The 18,948-nt window shown below is 44.6% G+C and overlaps 1 protein-coding gene across 5 annotated transcripts in view; it reads right to left on the bottom strand.

The window, feature by feature from the left end:
* Window positions 1-1,319: 1,319 nt before the first annotated feature.
* The window catches only part of LOC144684375 (rap1 GTPase-activating protein 2-like), a 321,257-nt gene continuing 303,628 nt past the window's right edge, over window positions 1,320-18,948 (bottom strand). For 2 of the 5 annotated variants that reach the window (XM_078548076.1, XM_078548074.1), the window contains exons 20-25: window positions 15,726-15,839; window positions 15,199-15,319; window positions 13,096-13,201; window positions 9,829-9,905; window positions 9,171-9,221; window positions 1,320-6,128 (exon numbers count right to left, since the gene is read on the bottom strand). In XM_078548076.1, coding sequence (XP_078404202.1) covers window positions 9,210-9,221; window positions 9,829-9,905; window positions 13,096-13,201; window positions 15,199-15,319; window positions 15,726-15,839 — 430 coding nt within the window. In that variant the 3' untranslated portion in view covers window positions 1,320-6,128; window positions 9,171-9,209. The remainder of the gene's footprint in view (window positions 6,129-9,170; window positions 9,222-9,828; window positions 9,906-13,095; window positions 13,202-15,198; window positions 15,320-15,725; window positions 15,840-18,948) is intronic. The other 3 variants (XM_078548078.1, XM_078548077.1, XM_078548075.1) reach the window with 3 other exon arrangements.

Consider the following 18,948-nt stretch of genomic DNA (forward strand, 5'->3'; position numbering starts at 1 on the left):
ATTTTTTTTTAAAAGCCGTTCAAGGATTTATCTAACCTACATCACAGGTTTTCATCCTGGGCTCTCTAGCACTTTGGAGGCCCATGAGTGAACCCCAGAGTCTGAAGGTCACCAGATTGTTGACTTCCGTTAAACCGAGGCCACATCTGCCCTGTCAAAGACGAGCAGGGGAGTTCTCCCCGTGCCTTGGCCCATATTTATCTCTCAAGCAACAATGTTAAAACGTGCCTTCTGATCATTAGCACAATACTGTTTGTGGTAGTTTGTTTTGTGCAAATTGGCTGTCTCGATTCCTACATCCCAACAGCGATTACTAAAGTATCTAATTGGCTGTGAAGCACTTTGGGATGTCTAGAAGCAATAAAAGGCGCTACATAAAGGCCACTTCTGCACATTACTTCGGTTCCTGTTTAAGAAGAAGAAAGGGTAATTAAGGATAATTTTAACTTTTAATTTAGCGTTGGGCATAAAATCATGTGATCGCGAGTTGGTTACTCTTTTTTACGCCTCGTATAATTTTCCTTTCCATTTTGGACCTGCCGACCCTCATTATCCACAGCAGTAACACCGTTTTCCTTTGGGTAACTGGCATGGTCTCTCAGCAGTCAGAACTGTCATCCCGAGAATGTGTTGATATTTAACAGGGTGCTTCTCATACAGGCATGTTACTGATCTAAATACAATTGCACAAGCTCCCTGCCTAACCATGTTCCCTCTGGCCTGCAAGGCGATGCCCACGCAGGCTGAAGAGCTGGAGGAAAGAGCGCCGATTATGAGCCAAGGTTAGGCTCGGCTGAGTCTGGCCGGAATCTGGTATACTGATTAATTGGTGTTATTAATGAGTGTCAGATTGAATTGGTGGTGACCGAGCGGATTGTGGTGTGCTGTGGATTTCCATCCCCTGAGAGCAACTGGCAGGAGAAGTAATTGTTCAGACTCAGTTGTGGATTTTAGTGGAGACAGGCTCATTCCCCCTCACTCAGTGTCACACTGAATCAGTGTACACTTTGACGGAAACAGCCGACGTGCCTCGAGACCAGGTGACCAGCTTGGTAGAAAAGCTCGATGGAGCAGATAGCTTCTTTCTGCTGTATCTTTGCAGCTACCAGTCTCACATGTATTACACTGAACTATATAAAGTATAGAGAGGGGCCATTCGGCGCAACTAGTCTGTGCTGTGGCATCACTTCCACTGGCTTCCCATGACATCACTTCCGCCGACGATTTCCAGAATATGTCCAGCCACAGTCGGCAGCCCTAAGCTTACGAGCTTGTTAATGAACCTATCTCAAAAAGTAGATTGTTTATGACTCAAATCGTTTTGACACAAAATACATTTATTATTGTGTAGCGTCATACAGAAACACACCAACATGGAACAAAATATACATACAAAGAATTTCAGATCTTCCCAATTTTTACATCACAACCAAAGAAATTTGCCAAAGTAGCAATAAATTAATTGTACAGTATTTACATCTGTGGATAGATCAGGCAGCTTCACAAAAGCTCTGCCACATCTCAATAAGAGTTCTGCGTGTGTGCTCCTACACAGCAACTGCTCAGTTATGTTAACCTCATACAGGCCTCAACTCTAGGTCCCAGTCCCACTGATTCAAATTTCAAGTCTTCTGCATTCTGTGCTTGATCACGAACACACCTTAGCAGGATTGTAAGATGTTACCTATTGGGGCGTGTTTATGTTAATGTGTGAGAGTGAGACTGAAGAAACATCATGTTACAATAAACAAATTGCAGCCTTTGATGTTAAATGATTCCACTGACCACAATAAAAAACATGCTTTTAATGGCAATTGCACCTTTGAATGGAGTTAACATCATTAGGTGCTTCACAACACACTAAACAGTGGTCAAAGAGTTAGGACAATAGGCCAAGAAGATCTGAGGAGATTTTCAACGGTAGGGACTGAAAGGGAAATGTGGAAGAGTTTGGGGGGGTACATTTCAGAGAGAAGATCTGAGAAAGCTGAAGCTTTTGGCACCATGGTCAAGTGAAGGGAAGACAGCACACTATAGTGTGACAATATCAGACATGCTTGCACATGAGGGCTATGCAGTCAAACTTCACCTTCAGAACGCTGTCTGTCAAGGCCATCTTACTTGGACCTGCAACTTAGCTCAGTTCGTGGGGAGGGCGGACAAAAAGGCTGGCTGACGCTCTCCTTGACCCCCGGTGATAAAGTCACTCTAAGCGAGTGAAAGCCTGTGTCATTTTCACAACTCTGCAGTGCCAAGACGAATGAGTCACCTGATCAAGAAGAACATGGTTGTCACACTACAGTGTGTGTGCAGTCTCAAACTCATGACTACAGGGAAAGTACCCAAAGGGGCATTAACTAGGAGCCCACCGACTGTCCTTTCTCTATCCTTTAAACATCCCAAAGAAATAGCATTACCAATTAAACTGAATTTACGATTTTTCTAAAAAACAATACTAGGATTTATCCAGATTCATAATATTTGCATGTTCAAATAATACGCTTTATAAACTTGACAGCCATTTTGTTTAATTGCTACCCCCTGTGGTGAATTTGAGAAAATAAAGGTGGCAGAACTGACACAAGAAACAAAGAAATCTGGTTTTCGACTGTGTTAATACTTGCAACGATAAAATGGTTAAGTATTGCGTGTTTATTTTGCAGGTAGCTTTTCTTGGTTTCTATTTCTCTGTTTAATTATTCCCTTGCCAACAGGACTTGCCATGCCCTCAGCAACGCCGTAGGGTAGCTGGATTCATTTAAATGCAGCCAGAGGTGAACCTCCTTAGAGTTTCTTGCAGAAAGTGACAGCGTGTGAAGGGAGGGGGGGGGCTGGGGAGCTGGAATCTCAACTACCCCACCCCCTCACCACCACCAGTCACCTCCACCCCACCTCCCCCACCACCCCTCCCATTTACACCAACTAGGGTGAGAAGTTTTCCAAGATGTAAGAACCGAATTGGATTCTGCCACAAAAGGGTGGGGCGGCTGATTAAATAACAGAAATTCTGGAAAATTCCTTTCAGACTTTAGTGACCTCACTGATTGGCACACAGGACAATGCAGAAGACTTGATTTTGATTTTAGGACCAAACACAATAACCGCACAGGATGACTTTCATTAAACCAATGATCGGACAGTCTCTGGGGGAGAGGGGGTCACATCAGCTCCTAAATCCGTTGCCTCGAAAATCTTATGAGGCTCGTTCATGGTTTTCTTATAATGGGTCAACAAATTAGAACCATTAGTGGTGTCTACTGAACATGGTGTCAAAATACATATTTCAGCAATGAAGAAAGGCTAAAAAGATACAAAACATACATTGAAATGTTTGGAAAACTGAGTTTTACGAATGGGATCTTCTTCCCTTGCCTTTTCTCCTCAGCTGAGGCTTTTTTTTGATGAGGTTTACCTACTTTTGTGAGAAACTAGAGATAACTGGCCAAGCACATTTTATTTGTGACAGGTCTGTGATAGGGAGAGAGACAAGTGTAGAGTGAAAACGAGTGATAAAGAAAAAGTTGGAAGGAAGGAAACAAAGAAAATGCAATTCCACATGAATGAGAGAGAGAGAGAGAGAGAGAGAGAAAGGGTGGTATGTGGGGAGGAGAGAGAGAGAGAAAGTCAAAATAAATTGATGAGAAAGAAAGGAGCCAACATGAATAGAGATTTAGGGAGAAGACAGCACACGAGAATGCCAACAGGAATGGGTGAGTTAGCAAGAGGTCAGAAAATGGAAAGTCAAGAGTAGAAGTGTGACTCGGAATTAGCAAAAGAGGGAGAAAGAAAAGGAGAAAGGGTGAATGAAGAAAAGGGAATGTGGAGAGAAAAATAGGGAGAAAGAGGAGGGTGAATGGGGTGTGTGAGAGAATTGTTCTTCCTTTTGGTCTAGACTGCTTCAAATTCAGATCTGAGAAATCTTGTGTTAAGCAATCCTGAGGGGATTCAAATCCTAATCATGGCAGGACACCAAGGCAGCTCTTTATTGCTTTGAGCATTGGGCTTCTCATGTCTTTGGGACATGATGCAAATTTTGACTCAATGTTTTTTTTTTATATCGTCTGAATTAGCTGAGTGATACTCAGTCTAGGCAGTAGGCCAAGGCTGTGAATTGCTTTAATCCTAGCAATAAAGCCGCTTCAAAGCAGCCAAGTGAGAACCGTACACATTTGCCCATGGCTGAGACAAACACAAACACAGGAATCCCTAGCTGCACATGGCAATTATTGTCAAATTCTCATCTCCTGGCCCTCAGCTGCAGATGGCTTCTCACAGTCATCACTGAGCTGACCTGAAGCACTAAACGTGGCCTTTTTAAAAAGAGCACTGCCTTCATGAAAAGAATGTTTGAATTTCTCTCTCCCCCAATTAAGTAAAAGTGCAACATGGAGAAGCAAACTGCACCAATGTTCACCTGACCCAGCTTTTTATGGGTAGTGTCACTTTTATTTGGTGTCATGGAGGGATACCAGTCCCCAGCAAGCTGGAGAGTTTACCAAACATATAAGAGAGCATCAATTTAATGCCAAACTTCGAAGAGTTTTACAAAAAAAAAGGACTTTTGTTTTTCTTGCAAATTTCTAAAGCTGATTGAAGCAGCACCGGGAAAACTAAGAGAACTGTGGAGTGGCCGGCAGCTCTTCTGGGGCTGGAGGAGAGTGACTGCACCAAACTGTGACATGGATGCAATTTGTTGAATGAAGAATTGAGCTCTCTTTCTGTACATTTGCTCTCCATTTTGAAATGCTTGCCTTCAGGAAGGGGCACAGGACAGGGACAACGAGCGCAGTATTAAAAATTGCGGGGACGGGTGGTGGTGCTTTTGGGGAGTGGTGCTAATACACAGCAGCACCACAGGTGTTGGGGGTACAAGTACACGGTTGCCATGGGGGTGGCACTGGTATGCGTTGGTACCCTGGGGCACTTGGACATGGTGCTACAGAGGTGGGGTGGAAGGCAGCCCAGGGCACATTCACTTTCAGTTCCTAATCCTAGCAAGGGGTGGGAAGTCATTGCTACCACCCAGTGCCCAGATCTGGGTGGCAACCTGGGAACAGGCCATGTGCCAGGCCTTTGACTTCTAAAGCCACCAACCACATGGGCAGGGAAAAGGAGATGAAACGACAGAAAACTGGATATGGAGAAAAACTGAAAAACTCTCAAAAGGCATTTCAATCCAATTGCTCTGGGAATAAACTAAAATGGCTTGTTGAACATTTAGTCTTAGTGCAAACATTTTACTGTAATCCTCAAAGGGTATATTCATCTGGGACCAAAGAGGCAGATTTTTATTTTGCACATCTATCACGTTTAAATGTAACATCAGATATACAGACAATAAACCTAGCAGGGCACAATGAACATCTTTGTTAACTGGCAGTGTAAACATGGCGGATAACAGGTTACAACACATAGTTTAGGCTCTGGTACAATTACTGTGCGAAGCAACATTGGCAGGGATTCAGGTATGGCCGCATCACCATCTCAGGACAACTAGATAGTGGGGGGGAGAGAAATGTGTTTGAATATTGACATCCCTGGTGCCTCCTGGCTTTGCTGCCCTCTATCCTTTGGTGAGAGGCAGTTAGTTCACCTCAGAATTTTCCTGTTCCTGCTTTCAAGGTACAAAGTTACTCCTTCAATACCTGTCCCAGGTACTTCCATCGCAAGATGTGAGAGGAAGGGACCTTATGGCTTTTGAAACAAAACCTACACCGTACATGTGCCCAAAAACTTCAGAAGGCTGCAGCACCAGGCACGGAAGCAAAGGACCATGGAGATGTTGACGGCTACCCATACTATGTGCAGTGTTGCCTTATACTTACATTACTGATGTATTTAAACTGTTAAAGTAACACATCTCCGAGTGGGCCCCGAATAGTTTTGCTGCGAAGGTGGAGTAGGCTACCTGAACCCCTGTAACAGCAGATATAGGACAGGGCTTCCTGGTGATCTCCATCCTCCCTGGATAGAGGAAGGTGCGTCTTAGATGCAGAAAGGATGAGTGCGGCTCAAGGTGAACCGTGGCTGTAGCTACGTTTGCAGTGAATGCAAGATTCCACTAGCTGTTGGAGGGAATGAAGGGCATCTTTTACTGTTAGCTGGATTATTCCCTGAAATGGTGTTCACTGAAAAATAATACATCCTTGGTGAATTTCTTCCTTTACAGTGAGCATAGATGACAGAGTTCAAGATCAATAAAAATAATCTCTTTCAAAATAAACTAAAGCAGTTTAAAAGCCAGGGCCTCAACATTAGTCTGTATAACATCAACATAGCGATTCTTAATGCCTTTGTGGGAAATTGCTTTGTCTGCTGTTTTAAATAGTGATCTTGACCTTTAAATAGCTTAAAGTCTCCATTATAACTGCAGACAGTAGAATTAGATACCAGACTGTACCGTAACATACCACCCAATTCCAAGTCCAAATAAATTCTGGATACTAGCTGCTGGTAAACACCAGTCCCTGAGATAAAAGCAAAATCCCTGATGAATCGACCACCCCTTGAGACATGGGTTAGCGAGAAAAGTGCCATGTTATTCTTCAAAAATTCACTCTCCCCTCAATTTTCTCTCCTTAACTCCTGAAGGCGCTAACGTGTGCTGGGAATACAGCTGTGTTGGCGCCAGGCAAGCTTCGATACCCTCCCCATGTGGCTTTTATCTGCATCTGATTCCAGGCTGTATTATCAACAGGCTCCTTGGCCATTGGGATTGCAGCCCAGTCTGCTCCTGCCCACAACAAAACGTCCACATTTTTCTACAGGAGTCAGCCGATACCAGACTGATGTCCCGCCTTTCGTCCCCTTTTACTCTACTCCCCCACAACCACCAAACACCCCCTGCCCCACTCCACCCCCCAAATAGCCCCTGGGCTCTGAGACCACCCTGGTGATGGGCATCACTGCAGCCACAGCAGAGGTCAGCTAACAACAGGTTGAAATGGAACCTGGTTGGCCTGCATTGCTCAGCTGCACAAATGGATTCAGCAATTTGGAGATATTAGAGCAGCCTATTCCCTCCTTTTCAAAAGGTGAAATTGGTCCTGCTGGAGGTAAGAGGCACCAAGGGAAGAGGTCATCTCAGGAATGTCAGGTCAAGAGACTTAAAATAAAGGGGTGCCATAGTAAGAAATGCTAAAGTGCCGGATACCGTGACACAAAATGAGAACTAAATTAATTTCTGCACCTTTTGTTACCAGTGCAGCATCCAACCCTCTCAGGCTAGATGCAGAGCAAAGCTCCCTCCAGGCTGCCCCACCCAAATGCCTTAACCCTAGGCTCAGAAGTGTATATTTTTAAATTGTGACATTTCTATTCCTCACTTTCATTATGGGCTTCCCAAGTAAATTAGCCAATTTAGGGCTGATTTTCGGGCAGTTTTCATGTTGCTAACGGTCTTGACTCTGAGGGGAAGGGTCTTGTTGTAGTTTCTGTTATCACAACATGACCACGTGGTAACTTAAATTGCTGAGTTAGTGTGATACTGCCTAGGCTTCAGATATCAATTTCCTCGCTCTTTTCTCCCATTAAAACAGTAACGGTCGCTGCTAAGCAGGTGACAGCCTGAACAGAAGTGGACGTGTGTCAGGAACATAGGGACAAGAATCGGCCCATTCTGCCTCTTGAGCCGATTGTGCCAGCCAAGTGGTTTGCCTCATACTTGCTCACATTAAACTCCACCTGTCACATGTAGGTCAGATCTGGTAAGATGGCAGATTTCCTACCCTAAAGACATTTGAGTGAATCTTTATTTCACCCCCTCTAGAGCAACTTTATTTTTTTATAGTCGTTTGGTAGTACCGAACTTGAGTATTGCTGAAAAAGAGACATGTCCCAACGTTTCACCTTGCACTCATCAGGACACTCACAAGAATACCCATATAATGAATGATTCCTCAGGGTAATGCCTTGACCAATCAGGGTCAAGCTGCCTGGTTTAAAATTTTCAAACAATGCTTGGCAGTTAACTGTCAGTCACCATCAGTGGTGCATTCTCCATGACAACATCGCTTGCCAACCAATCAGCACTCGCTTCACATACAGTATAAGTTGTTGTTTTCCCCCTTATATTGGCATTCTTGCGAGTGTCTTGATGAGTGCAAGACAAAAAGCTTAGGCACGTCTCTTTTCTCAGCAACTTTATTTTTCTTTATTCTTTTGTGAGATGTGGACGTCACAGCCTTTGTTGTCCATCCCCAATTGCCCTTGAACTGTGTTGGCTTGCTTGACCATTTCAGAGGGCATTTAAGAGTCAACCACATTGCTGTGGGTCTGGAGTCACATGTAGGCTGGCAAGTTTTCCTCCCTTTCGTGAACCACATAAAACAAATGGAGGATAGTGATCACGGACACCATTACATGAATCTTTTCACATTCAAGATTCATTAATTGAATTTAAATCCCATCAGCTGCCACCGTGGGATTTGAACCCATGTCCCCAGAACATTAACCTGGCCTCTGGATTACTGGCCCTGCGATATTGCCACTATGCCGCCATCTCCTCCCTGTATCCTTCCTCGGGGAAGGAGACAAAAATTGTGCACAGTACCCCAGATGTGCTCCTACTCATAGTCCACAACTGTACATAATCACCAAAATACTATGATTGCAGCAAGATTTCCTTCAGCAAATATCCATTGTTCCTAATCTCAAGTCCTCTGTCTCCCAATCACTTTAATGTCACTGGACTAATAATCCAGACGCCAAGGCCGATACCTTGGGGGCACGCGTTCGAATCCCATACGACAGCTGGTGGAATTTGAATTCAATTAATAAATTCAACTGATTAATAAAAAATGTGGAATTGAAAGCTAGTCTCAGTAATGGTGACTCTGAAACTATCATCGATTGTTGTAAAAATCCACCTGGTTCACTATTGTCCTTTAGGGAAGGAAATCTGCCATCCTTACCTGGTCTGGCCAACATATATGGCTCCAGACCTGCAGCAATGTGGTTGACTCTTAACTGCCCTCTGAAGTGACCTAGCAAGCCACCCAGTTCAAGGGCAATTAGGGATGGGCAACAAACGCTCACCTTGCCAGTGACATCCACATCCCAATGAAAGAGAGAAAAAAAATCGCTACCCATGTCAATAAGGATAAGTTGATTGTTTTGAAAGAACACACATGTATACAAAAAATGGAGATTAAACAAATAAGAGGACTGACCTTACGAGTGCATGTTGTCAGGTGGGGCACTGACTTCTGCTAGTGACCCTGCTTAGAAAATTAGAATAAAATCAACTCAATTGCTGGTTGGGTTTTAAAGGATTACTAGCAATAGAATAGTGAACCACCTTTGAATTCAACAACTTTAGATCAGAACCACTGGTCCCAATTTCTCAGAGAGCAGATGCTGACAATGTTTCTGTTGTGACCATTTACACCTCCTCTGGACTCAGCTTTTGTTTCCTCAGTGCCCTCGACCACCCTGTTTTGCCATTGCACCGTCACCCCTTCTGCCATTTAATCATTCCTGCCCCCCACCTTATTGCAGCCAGGACGGGAGGGCAGGGTGCAGGCCTGTGACCGGAAACCAGTCCGCACCCTTATCCCGTGCTGGCAAAAATTGGGGGTGCTGGGAACGGCGCTGGGAATACTGGAATTGGGTGCTTTCTGCCGTTTCGAAATTGTCTGCGGGCTCTCCCCGAGTCAATGAAAATCCAGCCCCTAAATCACTGAGAAAAGGCAGGGTGGGTGGGGATTGCTGCTGAGTTATTGCAATCATGTCACAGGGCATCCTGAGAAAATATTTTCATTGAGGAGTTATTCCAACGTGATGGATCACCACAAAGCAAGGGATGGCACTGAGTGCCGCCATACTTACTGGGTTTGAACTGTAATGGAGCTTCTCAAATCTGAATTTCAAAGTCGGTCTTGGAGAGCTTTTACACTTTGCGGTGTCTGTGGAGAAAAATAAACATTTAAAAAAATAGATAGATAGACCGTGCAGTGCTCGGTGATGGGAGACCGAGACCCCAGCTTGTGACAATGGCAGTCGAACTTACCTCAGCTCTTTTTATTCCAATTGAGACACACGTGAAGGGGCCCAAAACTGGACGCACCCTCAAGGTTGGCGAGAGTAGGAGAGAAGTCAAGATAAATCAAGGTGTGGCGGTTAGCTCACTTGTCACTGCAGACCCTGATGAACACCGGGTTTACCTGCACCATAATCACATTATCTCTCGAGGTTTCACACAGCAAATTAGTTTTCTGCAAATGCAATGACTTTTGTTATTCAGGCAAGCAAGAGAGGGCCAAGTTGCACTAGCTTCCTGCAGCTAAGGTCCAGGACTCCGCCTTCAGAGTTGGCTGTTGTGCCTGTTTAAACTCTAGACACCAGAGACAGAATTTTACACCGGTGATATCTTACGGTCCCACCAAAATCAATGGACTTTTGAACGACGGGCCATATATTACAGCCCCATTCCCACTACGATGGGGCAGTAAAATTCCAGCCCAGGTGTATGGGTAGGGGAGGCAGGAGGGTTTTGGACATGCGTTCATCTTCGGCCTTTTTAAACTGCAACTGCTGAACAGGTAAACGTATCAGGGTGAAGTGTGCGGTGAATAGCTGATTGCATTCCATGGGTCCACACACATTCCTCCAGGACACTGCACTATTGTACTGCCTTGGGCGAATACATGAAGCAATAACCAGACTGGCTTATCTCTTGTGTACGCTGATTAATATCGGCTTTTCCAGTTGTCAGGTTCTGTTTTCATAGTCTGTGGTTTCATTAAATAAAATGAATCTGCAGCAACCTGATGGGTCAGACACTCTTGAGGTTCAGTGACATTCTTGCCTTGGGAAAACATATCTCTTATTCATTATCAGCATATGGGAGGCATCGGCAAAGGTAGCGTTTAATGGGTGGAGAGCTCTTCTGGGTTTGATACAGCTGAGTGGCTTGCTAGACCACTTCAGAGACACAACCATACTGGTATGGGACTGGAGTAACATATCAGCCAGACCAGGCAAAAACAGGTTTCCTTTCCTAAAGGGCATTAGTGAAACATTCACTTTTACTGATACCAGCTTTTACTTCTAGAGTTTTTAAATTGAATTCAAATCATCAAATGCCATGGTGAGGTTTGAATCCACGTTTTCTAGATTATTAGTCCAGGCCTTTGGATTTTGAGTCCAGTAACATAACCATTAAATTAAAATTGGTGAAAGCTCTCAATCTCTCTGTACACTCACCAGGAACTCAATAAGGCCCCCTAGACAGCACCTTCCAAACCCACAACTGCTGCCATCTAGTGGGACAAGGGCAGCAGACAGATGAGAACACCACCACCTGGAAGTTCCTCTCCAAGCCATTCACTACCCTCACTTGGAAATATATCGCTGTTCCTTCACTGTCACTGGGTCAAAATCTTGGAACTCCCTCCCTAGCAGCACTGTGGGTGTACCTACACCACATGGGCTGCAGTGGTTCAAGAAGGCAGCTCATCACCACCACCTTCTCAAAGGCAATTAGGGATGGGCAATAAATGCTGACCCAGCCAGCAACGCCAACATCCCATAAATGAATTTAAAAAAAACTCTGTCCCTGTAACAAGTTATTTAGACAGACTGGGTCCCACACCCAGGTATAGTGCTGGCAACTGTGAATGGGAAGTATGCAGCTGGAGAGTTGTGACTGGATATTTCAAAGCCAATCAGAAGTATAATTCCATTTCTATATGTTTTCTTGTGCACTCACAATGCTTCATATGAAGCAGCCACCAGTTACACAATTGGGGTAAGCCAACCTAGCATCTCAACATAAATTTTAAATCATCTTAAAGTTCAAGCCCATCCCACAGTTGGATTCTGCTCCCATAACTTGTTTTTTATTTGTTCATGGGACGTGGGCCTCACTGGCAAGGCCAGCACTTACTGCCCGTCCCTAATTGTCCTCGAGTAGGTGGTGGTGAGCCACTTTCTGAACTGCTGCAGTCCCTGTGGTGTAGGTACACCCACAGTGCTGTTAGACAGGAAGCTCCAGGATTTTGTGTCAGCAACGATGAAGGAACAGTAATATATTTCTATGCCAGGATGGTGTGTGACTTGGGGGGGAACTTGCAGGTAGTAGTGTTCCCACGCTCCTACTGCCCTTGTTCTTCTAGGTGGTGGAGGTTGTGGGTTTGGAAGGCACTGTTGAAGACACCTTGGTGAGTTGCTGTAGTGCATCTTGTAGATGGTGCATGCAACAGTCAGTGTGGCAATGGTTTAGGGAGTGAATGTTTAATGAGGTGGGTCATCCCTCTCACCCCTAGCCTCCAAACTCACATTCTATTGCAACCTTTTCTGAAACAGTCGATTGGTAGTACAGAACATGAATATTGCTGAAAGAGAAACATGCTGTCAAAGCTTTTCGTCTTGCACTCAACAAGACAAATGCAAGAATGCCAAGTTTCAAACAATCACAACAATTTATATTACAGGAGAAAAGGGATTCTGATTGGTTGGTAAGTTGACTCTATTTGGCTAAGGTGCTGCCATGGAAAAAGAAACAGGGAACTGTAGGCTCCCCAAGCTCCCTCATGTTGACAGAAATGACAATGTTCTCCTGAACCTCCCTTTCTCTTGATCTTTCTCTAACTCCTGACTTCAACATAATGAGCTTATGTGCCATCTCCTCCTCTACCTTCTTCATTCCCAGCACCCCCACTCAGTACGAGAGCTCTTTACCTCATTGAATCTTTCGCTTCCAACAATCTGCAGGCTTAGAAGCCAAGTAAGGCATCAGTTATTTCATAGAATTGTAGAATGGTACTGCTTAGAAGGAGACCAATCAGCCCATTGTGCCTGTGCTAGCTCTTTGAAAGAGCTATCCAAATAGTCCCGTGCCCCTGCCCTTTCACATAGCCCTGCGAATTTTCTCCCCTTCAAGTATTTATCCAGTTCCGCTTTTTGATAGCTATTAAATCTGCTTCCATCAATCTCCCAGGTCACAACAACACACTGTGTAAAAAAAAAAAAATCCTCATTTGCTCTTCTGGTTTAACCCTCAATGGCCCATACAATTGCTGGGGCAATTCAGCTAGGTTTTTGAATGAATAAACAGCTGGTCAGGCAAGAATCGATGAGTCTAGAGATACAGACCTGTGGGGCTCTTGCACAAGCTCGTTTGGCTTGAGCCGCTTTGGTTTTCATTGCAGTAAGCAGAAACATCTTGCCTGAAAGGGAATGCTGTAGGTGGCTGATTACCCTGTAAGGATAGAAAGAAAGTTCACCAATTAGGCAACTGATATAACAATGATCAATAATTAGCACCCTAAGCTACCATATATTTACATAATGGCCTGAATTTTGCTGTAATAATAATAATAATAATGAGGCTATCACCATTCACCATTATTACAGCGAAATTGAACAGTAATTTCTAGCATTCTCACATGCACAGTTAAACATGGCAACCCAAAGGTTGCTCTCAGAGATTCTCTGCTCTTCCGCAGGAGGCAGCGTTTGCAGTCCTCATCGATCATTGAGTGTGGCATCGAAATCACTGTAACAGTGTGAACTTGGGGTTATTGCCAACTAGCTCCACACTAAAAGGGCTGAAAAATCTAGGGCTGATATAATTAAGAGTAGGTGAGTCTTTAACACAGAGTAATAAATGATAATTATGGCTGAACAACTTCTCTGGCCCTCAAAATTTAACAGGAGGTCTCATTTCCTCAGAAGAAACTTAATGTTGCGGATTTTGAAAAAAATAAAAATTCGAATGAGTTTTTTGCACTTTTCTTTTTGTCTCTTTTATCCCTTTCCCTTAATCCCATCTGCATTTTCCAATCTTTATTTTGCTTCCTATATATGATTTAAATGCAATATGTATTTCCTGTTTCATACCTTGAGGCCAGGGTTTCCCCACAGGCTTTGGGACCAAATGGAGATCCCGAGTCCATACTTGCCGGGAGCCAGACTGGGGTAGCTCTTTTCCCAGATGATGCCTCCTAGTTGGTCACCTCTGAGCTCGCCGTTCAGTTAATGATGGCGGGGAGGTTCTGATGCTGCTGGCCCAATCACAGTGCTGGCTACTCTAGAGCCTCGACAACGCCTTTGAGAGTGGCGGGCGCTATGGAGGCAAGGGTTTGGGCCGTGGGTGAAATCTTTGCAGTGGGCAGCCGATTCTCATTCCTACCCACCCTAGGGAAACCTTCCTGGAGGCGTGAAGCCGTCCCAATGTGGCTCCCCTCTATTTCCCCGGCAACACCCATTCCCCCCCACCTCCGCCTCCACTCCCTCCATCTTGGGGTTGGGAAAATTCAGCCCTGAGTGAGGATACTTCAATCTGATTGATTGAAGAGCTTTACTGGTGTTTGCCCTGTTCACAGATGCCACAGATCCCCTGTAGACAGCGCCACATTGAACCCTGCATTAAGGGAAATCTCTGCTGACAAGCCCATGACAAGTCTGTTGGTGGTTGTAAGTGAGCCGAACAGTGAAAGTTGTTCCTTTGCTACGGAGAGGAAGATTTGGACCTATGTATTATATTTTTGTCTTTCTTTCTGAAGGTGGCAATGGGAGTTCCATGGGTGACAATGGCCCTCTCTCTGCCATCCACTACCTTCCTTCAATGGCCATTCTTCATGGCATTGGATGTTAGATGGCTATTTGATTGTATTTTGGTGGAAGGGGGCATCAAAGCTGATTCTTCCCTTGTTACCTCACCACACACACATGCATTTTCCATTAGGGTATCACTGGGTAGCAGTCCGGAGCAGGGAACTCTGCATAATGTTACATTTTGCTATCTTTATTGCAAAGCTTCTGAGGGCAATTGCACTGGACTGTTGCCTTCGTTAAGATCAGCCAACTCAACACAAGCCAGGGGTGGAATCTGGGACCGACCTGACCTCTTTGACTCATATTTAAAACCTTTTACTCCGGGTGGTCAGGTAAACATCTGGAGTGTGCAGACTCACTGAAGAAGAGTCAGATTGGACTCAAAACGTTAACCCTGTTTCTCTCTCCACAGATGCTGCCAGACCTGCTGAGTTTTCCCATCACTGTTTTTATTTCAGAACTCCAGCATCCGCAGTATTTTGCTTTTATTCTGGAGTATGTAGGTGAGCACAAAAACTGTGTGTGACAACATTGAGGCCTTCTTACACTGACAGTCTGTGACAGGTAGGTTAACCTCGCCCATTTTACTGTGTACCTGTTCCAGTAGCTCTCCCCAAGGCAGATCCTGCATATACTCACTGTGCTGGCCTCGTATTCCTCCAATACTTCATTCTCTCCAGCCGTGCTGCTGAAGCTACTCGTGCTTGACGATGAACGGGAGATGTTGCCCCTGCCATTCTCCTTGAGTTTGTTGAAGGTTCTGTTGAAGAGTAATGAGCGACAACATGAGAAGCTAGGATGATGCCATGTGGCGCTGCCTTCGTCACTTGGTAAGAGAGCAGCAGAGCACCATCAACAGTGGCTACAAATAGGGTTTGAGGGCGAGTTGATGATGGGGCTGACTCAGAGAGAGATGGTGTATTAGCACATGGCTGGAACACCAACAGATTAGAAGGACATGGGTCAACACTCAGTTCTGGTGCTTGGGCAAGGTATTAAGTGTAAGCAAGCTCAACAGGAAAAGTTCACGAGCAACTCTTGGCCACGTTTCCCACTGTGATACATGTCACTGAAGATACAGTTTCAAATAAAAAAAGCGTTACTGAAAAATGTCGAGAGAGGCACACACTTGCATTTCTCCTGGTGTTTAACGCCGTTGATGTTACCTGTCTTTGTTGGGGCCCATTTCAGGAGAGCTTGGGTTGGAGGACGTTTCCCATCTGATGTCCGATGAGATCTGACCACTCTCAGGGGTCCTCGTTAAACTCGACAGGCTTTCACTGCCACAGAAAAATTAAAGTCAACACGTCAGTACCACCTTTAGAGAATATGTTAACTATTCTCCTTTTGAATTTGTGCCTTAACATTATGCAAGGTCACATTGAGACACTTCAAATTCTCCTCAATAGCCTCGATTCCTGGTGCTGTGAAATCAGCCCCATTTATACCCCAAACAAATTGTGCGTTTCACAGCTGCCTGGCTTCAGCCAATACAGCACCAGTCAAGACTTTACTTTCAGTGTGAGCTAACCTATAGATGGATATGCTGGTAGGGTGAGAGGACACTAGCGTGGAACACAGGTATCATCACAGACCAGATGGACCAAATGGCCTGTTGAAAAATTCCATGTAATTCTCTGTAATCTCATTCTTACACTGGCCACATTATAACCACAACCAATGAGAATTGAACCTTACAAATGGAATCGAGGGGTTCTGTAGACCGTCAATGTTACGTTCTTTTTCTGTGATGTAAACATACCAATCATACACAAGGATTGGTGAAACAATAATGTGGGATCTTATTTGAGGATAAGACTTTATACAGAGAGTTACTAGGAGGCTAAGTATAGTATTGCCTGCTGCTTGCAGACTGCCTACAAGTCATGGGACTAGTACATCACATCCTGTCAATATGACATTGATTGACAGTAGTTTAAGATATGCCCCCTTAAAGGTATATGTTCTCATCTCACAACATCCCCTTTTTTCCTAACTAAAGGTTTACCTTTAAAAAATCAAACAACAACCAACATCTAGGAACCCTTTAAGTGTAAAGTAAGATAGCCATGACAAAGGGGGAAACGTCCAGTTGTGGGAAGGGACACTGGGGCAATCATTCCAGGCTGGAGCTCAGTAATATGATTTTTCTATATTTTCTGACCTTTTAAATGAGCCACACCTCTTTAACAGTGTCAAATGCATTATTCCTGGCATGTTGTGAGCCTTCTGCTAAACTTGTACATCAGTAACAACAACTTCCATTTATATAGCGCCTTCAAACTAATAAAACATCCCAAGGCGTTTCACAGGAAATTTGACACCAAGCCACAGGAGGAGATATTAAGACTGGAGACCAAAAGCGATTGGTTTTAAGATGTGCCTTAAAGGAGGAGAGGGGGGTAGAGAGGTGGAGAGTTTAGGGAGGGGGTTTCAGAGCTTGGGTCACAGATAGCTGGTGGAATGGCTGCTAATGATGAAGTGAAGGAAATCGGGATGTGCAAGAGCCAGAGTTGGAGGAGCGCGGTGATCTCGGAAGGTGGTTTGACTGGATGAGGTTAGAGGTAGGAATGGGCAAAACCACTGGATGGATTTGGAAACAAGGGTGATCATTTTAAAATCAAGGAATTGTCGGGACCAGTACAACAACAACAAAAAAAGCCTGCCAATATCTCTGAAACCCTGCATTACCCTTTGCTCTGGTCCTTCCGCTCATCTTGATTCAATAGCTGGCTGCCTTACTCAGTTATTTTCAGTCGGAATGCTTAAACATCCAATTTAATTAAGGTAGGTCAACAGCTTTGTTAAGCTGCTCATTTAACCATTTGAAAAAAAAATGTCAAGTCAATAATAAAAATCACTAAAAAAATAAAACCTTAATCTGAACTGAGTAGCTGCCTTTAAAGAGCCGGGACCATTGTTAAAGGGTTGAAAATCCTCCAGGATTGTCATGGAGTGTCCAGGAATAAAGAGGAAGCACATGGACACTGTTGCGAGCAGTCTGGGGGCACAAAAATTATGGGGGCATGATTTTTAAAAAAAAATTTTCACTGCTTATTAGTTATATAAAATTTTGGAGGTGGGAAGAGACAGCTGTTTGACTGGCTGAGGCAGTTGGAGGCGACTGGTCATTTGTGGGAACGCCCAGGAAAATGTGCAACTAGAGCTGGCAATTCTAGTTCCAAATCATCAGTATGGTTTGGGTTTATATACCCAGTGCTTCAATCACTGGGTCCTAGTCATAGCCATAAAGTCGTTATGGTCAAAAGGAGGCCATTTGGCCCATCCAGTCCTTGTTGACTCTCTGTGCAGCAATCCAGTCAGCCCCATTTCCCCTGCTCTATCCCCGTAACCTGTGAGTCTGCTTCCTTCAAAATGTGGCAACCAATTTCCTTGAGAAATCTGGACGAAGGGTCAAGATCCAAAGCACAAGACTAAGGTCCGGATTTTCTAGCCCCGTCCACCGCTGGGATCATCCGCTACCGCTGAAAGTCAATGGATTTTTGGCTGGGCTGCCGAATCTCCCACAGCGGGTCCCACCACAACAGGACCAGAAAGTCCCAGCCTGAGTGTTTATAATCCGTTTTAGCACTATCACTCAGATAGGGTTACCAACGCTGGTCGGCCTGACATCTGGAGGATTTCCAACTGCCCCGTCTAGCAAATCAGCCTTTCTTCGCCATCTAAATATTTTTATAACTGATGCATGATAGTGTCCAAAGGAAATGAAAAGCAGCACTCGATGTTTTTGTTCAGTCTCCTAGGACCTTTCTCCTGGGTTGCTTGCGGCAATGCCCAGGAGAATAATCGTCAATTTTAGAGACTCCAGGGCAATCCTACAGAGTTGGCAATCCTACACTCGGGAGGCCGTCTCTAGCACATCTCAAGCTTTATCTCAAAATGCCTGCCTTTGCAGAAATAGGTGAAATATGGGCCACAGAACTGGGACAACAGTGACTGGAACATAGAATATGGTGGGGTGAGTGTTAGGGCACCAATCATCTAAACTTTGGAGTCAAATGGCTGATGTCAGATAGGCCCTCTGTTGCCCAATTTTCCATTCTAACAACAGCACCTTCCAAACCCAGTACCTTTACCACCTAGAAGGACAAGGGAAGAGGGCGCATAGAAACATCACCACCTGCAAGTTCCCTTCCAAGTCACACACTATCCTGACTTGGAAATATATCACCGTTCCTTCACTGTTGCTGGGTCAAAATCCTGGAACTCCCTCCCTAACAGCACTGTGGGTGCACCTACACCACCTGGACTACAGTGGTTCAAGGAGGTGGCTCATCACCACCTTCTGAAGCGAATTAGGGATGGGCAATAAATGCTGGCCTAGTACTGCAGTTTTACCCAGTCTGGCCTACATGTGACTCTCAATCC

This window comes from Cetorhinus maximus, chromosome 9 (genome assembly GCF_964194155.1).
Source record: "Cetorhinus maximus chromosome 9, sCetMax3.hap1.1, whole genome shotgun sequence".
Lineage (NCBI taxonomy): Eukaryota > Metazoa > Chordata > Chondrichthyes > Lamniformes > Cetorhinidae > Cetorhinus > Cetorhinus maximus.